Here is a 10,017-nt window from a genome sequence, read left to right as displayed (position 1 = left end):
TCTTTTTATTCCTCCCTCCTCTCACTTCGGCCTGACCGGCTGTCACATGGCGGGTAGTTTAGCGACGGTCCCCGGCGACAGACATCACGGCTCGTACAGCCCAGGGGAGGGATGGAGCTGAGATGGACAGGGAGGGAGACACCGGCTTACGACGTCAAAGGAGTACAGACACACACACAGAAGGAGAGGGAGAGGGAGAGGACAACCAACCAGACTGCCAATTCCCCACGGTATACTGAAAGGAAGCCTAAATATCAATTTATCTCAACACTCTCCATCTAGCCAAGCCAGTGAGGGATTTGTTTATTTTTATATCATATTCATTTGAAAAAACAAACGGAGCATCTGTCAGGAAAGAGCAGGGGGGAAAAAACAACAAGCTGGTCTAGAAAAACACGCTCATGCCGAATAAAGGACCGTCGCTGGATGTTACTTGTGTTGTTATAGGGGGGGTGCAGGCCTAACTTGTTACAGGATTCAAAGACGCTCTTAGAGACAAATGAATTGAATAATTGAGCTTTAATAACTAAAGAACAGCGGGGGGAAGAAGAAAGGCATCCACTGATTCCGCCGATTCTTTGCCACGAGCAGCACCACAGGTATGATTTTTTTTTTTTAACTGTTTGTTGGTTTGTGTTTTTTTGTCAAATGTGTAAAATCATGTGCGGGTCATTGTTGTTGTCACCCACGTCTTGACAAAGAGAGCGCAGGTCTCCAGCTGTGTTGACAGACACACTGGCATGTTTCTGTAGGGGGCTTGAAGATAGGCGGCCTAGACCGAATTCAGTGCGAGGAAACATTGTGTTTACTATTTACAATGATGTGACTTGAATTTTTTTTTTAAATTATCTTTATCTCGGCAAATAGAATATATCTTAGCTCTGTAGCCATCAATCATGAATATTAATTCCAAATGTCAGTGTAAAGCCAGGAATGTGGAAGTTATGAGATTACATATTAAATTGTATGCCATTCATTTTTATTTAGGGAAGCATTTTATGCAAATAAACACAAAGCAGTGGCTTCAGATGTGTGAAATTATGTCAAAAAATATTTTTAGTTGTTTTCAAACCCCTCTAAAATAAGATTACATCACTATTCCTATAGAATATATAGTTCTTATAGCTCTCAAAATGTATATGTGACAGTCAACAGTGAGTTCATAGTAGAATTGCGTTACTTACCAAGCATTTTCATCCACTAATATATCAATTTAATATTCTGTATAGTAGCAGTAGTACATGTGTTTCACTGCGAATACTAATGCATTCTAGTTTGATATCTGTGTGATATACTCCTAAAATCTACCACAGGATTAGGTCTGCCATATCTCAGAGGGTGTAGAAACTATTATTTCAGCTTCCCATTCCCACTGAATGCTCCCATCTGCACCTCCATCCCCGGCCTCCTGTTTGCACCTCCTGTGCAGTGTGAATTTAAGCCTGCAGGCTCCTGTCTGCTCCTCCTGACCGCCTCCACTCTCTGTGTGTGTGTGTGTGTGTGTGTTATTATTCCTCCCCAGACTTCTCAATGAAGGAGCCTGACGCAATCAAGCTCTTCATCGGGCAGATACCCCGAAACCTGGAGGAGAAGGACCTGAAGCCCATCTTCGAGCAGTTTGGCAAGATCTATGAGTTGACGGTGATAAAGGACAAATATACAGGGATGCACAAAGGTAAGGGCCGAGAACTGTTTACTATTGGAGAAGATTCTGTCTCAGAGCCCAGTATGATGTGGATTTAGTATTCATCATGTCGAGGCAAGGTAGTAGTGAGAGCAAAACATGTCATTATAATAGCAGCTTCTATATGTCTTCCAGTTATGACTGACTTCCCATTACGTATCAGTGAGGCTATTCCCTATTTAGCTGTTGTCCCTCTGGAGCCTCTTTAAGGATCCCTGTGAGGCCAAAAACCCGATGTTTAATGCACAGTTGGTGGAAAGTTTGTGTCCTCACATTTCCATATATTTTAGTCATGGTTTCTGTTTTGGATTACACTGAAAAAATAGCTTTGACTCATCTTTAAAAATTGAGGTAATGACTCATACTAAATCTTTTCAAGTTGAATCAACATAATCCTCATTAATCTCCATGGAAAAACTCAAACAAATCAAACAATAACTGTTTTACCGGAATTGGGTTAACTGTTTTAGTTTTAATAGGTAATTTCTTTTTCTTTTCTTTTTTGTTGTTTAGATATGACCACATATAAAAGTGTAGTATTGTATTTTCACACTGCCATGCTTTGCAAGCTACAGTCTGCTCATTAAGAGCAAGTTGAGTTTAGTGTCCTGACTATGAACAATAGAAAGAACCAGGCTTTTCTGCCACCGGCTCCTGGATTAATGGCCAACACGCTCCTGAACCGCAGACAGCCTGTTATAGGAAGTCTTACCGGGGAGCTCACTAACTCTATTCCAACAACGGCAATGTTGAAAGAAGAGGTAGATATATTGTTGAACATAGTGTAAAACACAAATTAACACATAAAATGACTTTTTTTCATGACTGTCTCGCCCCAGTGCATGCTGGGAGGTTTCCATTCACACCTACCACATGATGTTACAATAGAAATTGAAAGACAATTGATTTTAGGCATTTTTCGCTAAAATCTTTCAGTAGTTGTTCACCAACACCAGCATTTAAATAAGACATAACAGGCGAATCTCCCAAATCAAAAATCATACGCTACAAGAATGAGCGAATAATTTTAACCTGTTAGAATTAAGAAAATATACAGAATGAACCACACTGTTATCATTTTTTTTCACTCCATAGAGTTGATTACCATTACCAGAGAGGTAGTTATCTAAGATCAATCTTAGAAAAAGTATTTTGTCACTACGTAATTGGTTTCATATGGTGATATCAGTCAATTTGAAAGTGTTGGTGTCAGCCGTTACTGCTACTGTACGTCAAGTGGCGAACAGGTTTCTCATGTTGTGGGAAAAAAAAACCCCTTCACACAGTTAAAATCCTGTTTGACAGATGGACTTAAGTTGGTAAAGTGATCTAAGCTAAACAATGATCCTTACTGTCATTTCTAATACAAATATGAGCACAGAAAACAAAGGCTTTTATAAATCCACATAAACCATCAGTCATTTGGGAGACGTATAGGGCCAGGTGGTATCAGTCCTCTAACACCTATAACACCTATTCTGCATACATTTACATATTCATGATTTGTGGGAGCCCTAAAGGTTAATGAAGGCCTTTCTCTATTATGTGGGACTGCATACATTTTGCTTGAACAGCGTGATATTAAATACTCATTCAGACTGCTTGTGTCTGAATAGTCTCCAGGTATTATGATTTAATAATCCCATAGATCCAAATGACAGTTGTTCATTGTTTTTTTATTTTATTTTATTTTATTTGTCTGTTTTTATGCAGCTTTAGATACATATTGTTAATGATAACCCAATAAAAGGTGCAGCATTTTCAGAAATTTTAAAAACATAACGCTGGCCCCATATTGTTGTTAAATAAAACCAGAGCACATATATCAAATGACATGTTTATAATAGGATAATAATGTTTCTGCCTACAGGCCTTCAGGGCAAACGGCCAATTAAGATTAAGTTACAATAACATGGCACTCCCAACAATGACATTATATATAGCTTAAGATTCGGACATTAAAAATACATACACTTATAGTTTGCTGATCTTTTACCATTTGTCTTTGTCTCCAGGATGTGCCTTCCTGACATACTGTGCGCGTGAGTCCGCCCTCAAAGCCCAGAATGCACTGCACGAGCAGAAGACACTACCGGGGGTGAGTGTGGCGCTGTCTTTTCGAGTCCTCAACATCCCACATGTATATAAAAGGGGGCAGAATAACTGGCATGCTAGGCTATCTGAACCCACCGCACAGACGCACGTGGACACACAGTGACACAGGAAAAATTAACCGAGTTTGACATATCGGCCCGACTTCCCCCTTTAGCTGATATGCTCCAATAAAGGTCAGAGGCTGCACTCCCTCTTATGTTTCATATGTGATGCATCCAGACATATCCATCCAGTTAAGGCATGAGTCATCTTGCTACATGTCATGGGTCGAAAGAGACAGCTATGAGGCTCGCTGCTGGAGTGACTTTGCCAGTTCTTATTCTCTCTGATGTTTCTCTTCCTTTCTGTGTCTCCGTCTTTCTATCTCTCTCTCTCTCTCTCTCTCTCTCTCCCTCCCCACCCTCTCTTCTCCTTCTATCCATCTCTCCCTCTGAATTCTAATCAAAGTTAAACCTAGCTTTATTAGCATAGCCAGGCAGCAGGTGTGCTGCCAAATGACATTTCCAGAGCTAAATATGACATGACAGCCGCGTCTCTATAATAACCAACTATATGAGAGACAAGGCGACAAGGCAAGGAATTACTGAGACAGAGTGTGCTCCCAGACTTGCTACTGCTTCCTCTTTTACTAACAAGGCTTTAACCCTGTTTCCTTTTGGTTATTTTTGTTGAAATCTACATCATTCACTTCTTTTTTTCCCCCCTCCTGAGTGGCAGTTCATGGCCATAGTTTTTGAGGGAAGATTGAGGAAGCAGATAAACATTGTATGCCTGCAAATAATGGTTGTTTACAGTATTGATGCAACATGTCAACCTTTTTTTTAATAATCGATTAAATGGCTGACAAAATATGCTTGTAAGTTCTCAGAAACCAAGATGTAGTCCTATCGCTTGTCTCTGTTCTACCAACAGTCGAAAACCCCAGAGATTTTTCATTTAACTAAAGAAAACCAGCAAATATTCACGTTTGACAATCTTGAGCCAATTACTTTTTTTTCGTCATGTTCGCATAAAAGATATAAATATTAGTCGATTACTCAGCAAGTATTTTAAAACTGATTAATAGTTTGAATCATTTTTCAAGCAAAAAGGCAGAACGTCCTCGTGTTCCTGCTTCTCAAATGTGAAGCTTTCCAGCTTTTCTTTGTCTGACTTGACAGTAAACTGAATATCTGACTTTTAGGCTGTTGGTAAAGCAAAACAAGACGTGTTATGGACTCTAACACCTTGGGATCTGGGAAATCATGATGGGCATTTATTCCCTCTTTTTTGGACATTTTATAGACAAATCAGTCAATTGAAAAAATAATCAACAAACTAATCGCTGATGAAAAAAGATAATCATTAGTTGAAGAATTAAAACAGACTCAAACTCCAGCCCTCACATTTTGAGAAGCTTGAACCAGCAATTTTTTTCTTGATAACTGACTTGAAGGGTTACTTGATTATTTAAATCACTGATGGTAAATTTTCTGCAGATCGACTAGTGATTTCAGCAGTAGAGCAGTGTTGTAATGGCAGGCAGGGGGTTACTGGGGGATGTAGAGACAGTTTGGAGGAGCAGGCTGTTATTAGGGTGGCAACAAAAGAAATCCTATTGTTAGCGTGACAGTAGCGTGACCTTCCTGACCTCACGTAGGGGATCAGCAAGGCCCAATGCCCCATGGCTAAAGCCCTCTTCCCCCTGTGTTTCTACCCCAGCAGCTCTCCTCCTCACAACCTCTTACCTCTAAGCCGTGTGGAACAAGCTAAACCCTCCTGTGTTCTCTCAATCCTTCCCTGCCCTCCCCCTCCCTTGCCAAAAGAAAAAAAAAAAAAAAAGACGAAAACCATCTTATTAGCTCCATACACGCCCACATGGACAAGAACTGCTTCCCACCCCTGCTACCAGCTGTGGTGTAATTGTCATCTAATTGCACCTGCACTGCCAAAGAATAATTAACTTTGGCATCTCATGGTCAGGGCAATACAAAAGAAATAACATGAAAGCAATTATAGGACCGAGAAGAGAGAGCTAAAATGAAAGCACACCTGAATGTAGAGAAAGCTGAAGGATGTCATTAACACTTGGTGCTGCTTTTTTTTTTCTTCTTTTTTTTTTTTTTTTTTTACCATTTCTCCTCTCTGGGAAGTAAGAGTTGGACTTACTGCTTTTTTTTTTCTCCTTGCTATTTCACTGATTTTTTTTTCTCAGCTAACAATGGAAAAGAAGAAAGAAGGGAAAAAAAGAAAGAGACAGAAGTCAGGCAGGGGCGAACAGATGGTTGTATCGGAGTGGCACCTGGCCTTGTGTTTAATTTCAGGTGAGAGAGTCCGTCTCTAAGTGGGAGGGGGAGGAAGAGTGTCAAAAGCACATTCAGCCAACAGCGAGGAAGGAAAGTGAGAGAATGGTGGAGTAGGGAAAGGCAGACAAAAAAGGCAGGAGCAGTAAAAACAGATTCATTCTGAGAGGAAGTGTGGAAATGGAGGTTGGGAAGAGAGAAAAAAAAAATGTAGTGAGCTGTACTCTCATTCTGTCCTGCTTGGACATCTCGTACTCTTGTCCCCTCTGTTCTTATCGCTTTATCTCTGTGCTGTCTCAGGCCAGTTCGTCTGGCCTCGTCAGCTGTTGTGAAGCTCACAGAGACAATAACATCCAGTTATGTCACATTAAAAGAAGCCATTTTACACAGCAGCCTCCAAAACCGAACTTAGATTTCAGCTTTTTAAATACATATCAGTTTGAATGAGCAGAATGATTGAGTCATGTAGCTGTTTGGCTGTTGGAGCTGAAACAATTTGACATGAGAAAATATGAATCTGCAACTAATTTTATAATCCATTAAGCATTCAAGTAAATTTTCAAGATCAAATGGCTAAAAGATTCACTGGTTCCAGCTTTTTATATTTACATATTTTCTGTTTTTCTTAAGCCTCTATAATAGTAAACTGAAGATATTTAGGTTATGGTCTGCAAGACATTTTGAAATGTGACCATGGGCTTTGGGAACTTGTAATGAGCATATTTTGCTATTTTTCAACATTTTAGAGACCAAACAAAAATAATCAGTCAATTAAAGGAAAAGGTTTGACATTTTTATAATTGCACTTGATTGCTTTCTTGCAGAGAGTTAGATGAGAGGATTGATATGCCTCACGTTTCTGTACAATAAATATGAAGCTGTAGCTAGCATCTGGCTCTCTTAGCTTAGCAAAAAAAAAAAAAAAACTGTAAATAGCGAGAAACAGCTAGTCCGGCTCCGTCCAAAGGTCTCAAAATCTGCCCACCAGCGCCTCTAAAGTTCATTGATTAACATGTTATATCTTGTTTATTTAAGAACCACACCAGCTGTCTCTCCTTGTTTCCAGTCTATATGCTAAGCTAAGCTAAGCTAACTACCTGCTGACTGTAGCTTCGTATATCAACAGACACAAGAGCAGTAGTAATCTTCTCATCTACATTTCAGCAGTATAGCATGCAAGTGTATTTCCCAAAATGTCAAAGTTGTGCCCTTATCAATAAGGAGGAGAACAGTTAGCTGCAGCCCTAAAGCTCATATCTGCTTCAGTGCAGAGATAATATATTGTTCCTCATCAACACTCACTTACTTGAATTAATATTTGCAACAACGCCTCACAGTTTTTAAAAATGCAATAACTATTTAATAGTGCGAATGTGCCCAAGTGAGAAAGTAGCTGCTTGTGTGTTTGGTGTGTATCTGCATGTGCAGCGGGGGAAGGGAGGGCAGGTGTTCACACTAACAGGGTTTAATGAAGGGTGTGTGCTTTTGTGTGTGTGTGTGTGTGTGTGTGTGTATGTGTGTGTGTGTGTGTGTGTGTGTGTGTGTGTGTGTAACTGTCTGTTTGCTTTTGTGTGCATGTGCTTCCGTGGAGAGTACACATCAGAAGATATGGATGCAAGGATGGATGGATGGAAGTTCTTGGGTTTATTATGAGCTCTTCTCAGGTTTCTTCATTCACTATCTGCAGTGTGTGTGTGTGTGTGTGTGTGTGTGTGTGTGTGTGAGAGAGAGAGAGAGAGAGAGAGAGAGAGAGAGAGAGAGAGAGAGAGTGAAATCTGTGCTGCGAGGCCTTCTGTGTTTAAGCTGCCCATATGAGAGGAAAGAGCCCTCTTTGAGTGGAACATCTGACTAAGCCTGACATTTACTCAGCCATAAGGACTCAGACAGAGCAGACAGAGGGGTTTTATCAATAGTCTGAAATAAATGCATATGCTAAATATAGCCCAGGCTTTTTACACAGGATATGAGATGGGAAGTTGTAGTGCCAGAATGTTGTAATTTGTGCCCTTAATATCTGAGCAAACGTTCTGCTCCAGATACACATGAGCTATGACCAGTTGCAGGGTGGTTTTAACAGTTTCTTATAAACCTGTTAGTGTTGAAAACTTAATCAATCTTCGCATTTTTGTCTCTTTTTATAGACATGAAGACAGAGAAGTTGGTAGAAACCGACACTTCATGTGTAACAAGGAAAAAAAAGAAGACAAAAACACAAAGTAGATGCTCAGATTTGGTTCACTGGGGCACAGTGAACATGCTATTTTGAGTATCTGACAATAAGCAGATAAAGCAGGGCCTCCATATGTAGCTTGTATTTGACGTCAGTGAGTTGCAGGGGTGATGATGATAGCAATTAGCGCGCCTCAGAGCAAATGTGTTCACTGGATGAACATATCTGGCATCGATTCATTTACATGTGCATGCATATCAACGCGCTATGGGGACGACTGACAGCACAAAAAGGGCCCGTTCTCTGTACGTCACTCTGGGGCGACTGTAATGATGAATGCAGATTGGATTTACAGAGGTGGTAAATGGGTGTGAATTAGAGAGAAGTTGGGTAAATGAAGGAGGGGTGGGACAATGAGCGAGGGTGGGGGGAGGGAAGGAAGAAATGAATGAAAGTTTGACATAATGAACAGTGGGTGGCGGTGAGGGTGGAGGGGGTTGGAGGTGCATTGAGGCAGTGTGTTTATCAGCTTAAATACAGACATCTGTTACTGAGAAATAGTGTGTTTCGGGGGTTGGGGTGTGTGTGTGTGTGTGTGTGTGTGTGTGTGTGTGTGTGTGTGTGTGTGCGTGTGTGCGTGTGTGCGTGCATGGTAGGTGAACACGCACAAAAGTGGAAAGGGGCTCTGCTGCAGGACTGGTCATAGCATGAATACAGGCAGTGGAGTTAAAGTTTGTAAACCATGCACACATTAAAAAAGTAAAGAGAAAAAAAGCACACACACACACACACACACACACACACACACACACACACACACACACACACACACACAAATCTGTCCATGATTCAGTTCTTTTCCCCCTGTGCTCCACTGAGTCGAGTCAAACACTTGACATGAATATGTAACAGCCAGAAGAGACAAAACAATTGAGAGTCAACTCCAGTGTTGTTAGAAATTTACTCTCTGATATTCAGTTTCCCCACTTTGAGGGATTTTTGTTGGCTGACTGAATGTCAGCTTCGTCTCGATACTGGACAGACTAGTGAACCCTGTAGGAGGAGGAGGCATCACTGGGAAGCAGCTTTGACACTGAAGACTGAATCATTGATTAAATATTATTGAACTGTACAAGCGTGTTGCTGTCAGTCTCTTTGTGTTTGATTGATTTAGTGACTGGCTGAATTCAGGACATGGTAGAGTTTCTCTCTCTGCTTTGTGTGCTTACCCGCCCATGTGTGTGCGCATCTGTGTGTGCATCCACGTGTGGAAACATTAACAGACCGTACTTGTGCATCTCTGGTTTTTTTTTTTTCCTTTTTTTGTCCCTGCCTGTGATGCTTTGTTCCAACTCTTTGTGCAAGCTCACAATCATCTGCGTCTGTTAATCTCCCTTTTTCCTGCCTTTTTTTTTTTTTGGCCTGTGTATACCAATTTCCACCTGTGCTTCTTCTTTTCCCCCGGGTGAATTCACAAGTGCGTCCCAGCGTAAGTGCATTTGCGACGAGGAGGTGGATGGAGAAGCGAGGGAGCAAAATCATCAGAGACGGGAGAGGAACAGAACAGTGAGGGGAGGAAGGGAGGGAGGAGGGGAGGCGGGAGGTGGCAGGTTGATTACGGTCGCAGGTCTCGTTGCCTGGAGACGGCGGGGACGAGGGATGCCAGGTTGCTTGGCGACCGGCGCAATGCAATGACCAGCACTGTGTGATGGAGCGGAGGGGAGGCAAAGACGGTAAATTGTCTTTGTGCCCCCGCCACCAACACC

At 41.4% G+C, this 10,017-nt stretch overlaps 1 protein-coding gene across 3 annotated transcripts in view; it reads left to right on the top strand.

The window, feature by feature from the left end:
* The window catches only part of celf3a (cugbp, Elav-like family member 3a), a 26,721-nt gene continuing 16,704 nt past the window's right edge, over positions 1-10,017 (top strand). Inside the window, exons 1-3 of one of the 3 annotated variants that reach the window (XR_002760939.2) lie at positions 1-599; positions 1,523-1,675; positions 3,700-3,782. Coding sequence is in view for 2 of the 3 variants with exons in the window: in XM_023409864.2 (XP_023265632.1) it covers positions 1,531-1,675; positions 3,700-3,782 (228 nt within the window). In the remaining variant the exon portion in view is untranslated. The remainder of the gene's footprint in view (positions 600-1,522; positions 1,676-3,699; positions 3,783-10,017) is intronic. The other 2 variants (XM_023409864.2, XM_023409863.2) reach the window with 2 other exon arrangements.

This window comes from Seriola lalandi, unplaced genomic scaffold (genome assembly GCF_002814215.2).
Source record: "Seriola lalandi dorsalis isolate HSWRI2012SDOR001 ecotype SW California unplaced genomic scaffold, Sedor1 jcf7180002054408, whole genome shotgun sequence".
NCBI lineage: Eukaryota > Metazoa > Chordata > Actinopteri > Carangiformes > Carangidae > Seriola > Seriola lalandi.
The sequence above is the reverse complement of the archived record's forward strand: the minus strand, read 5'-3'. Positions and strand labels throughout refer to the sequence as shown.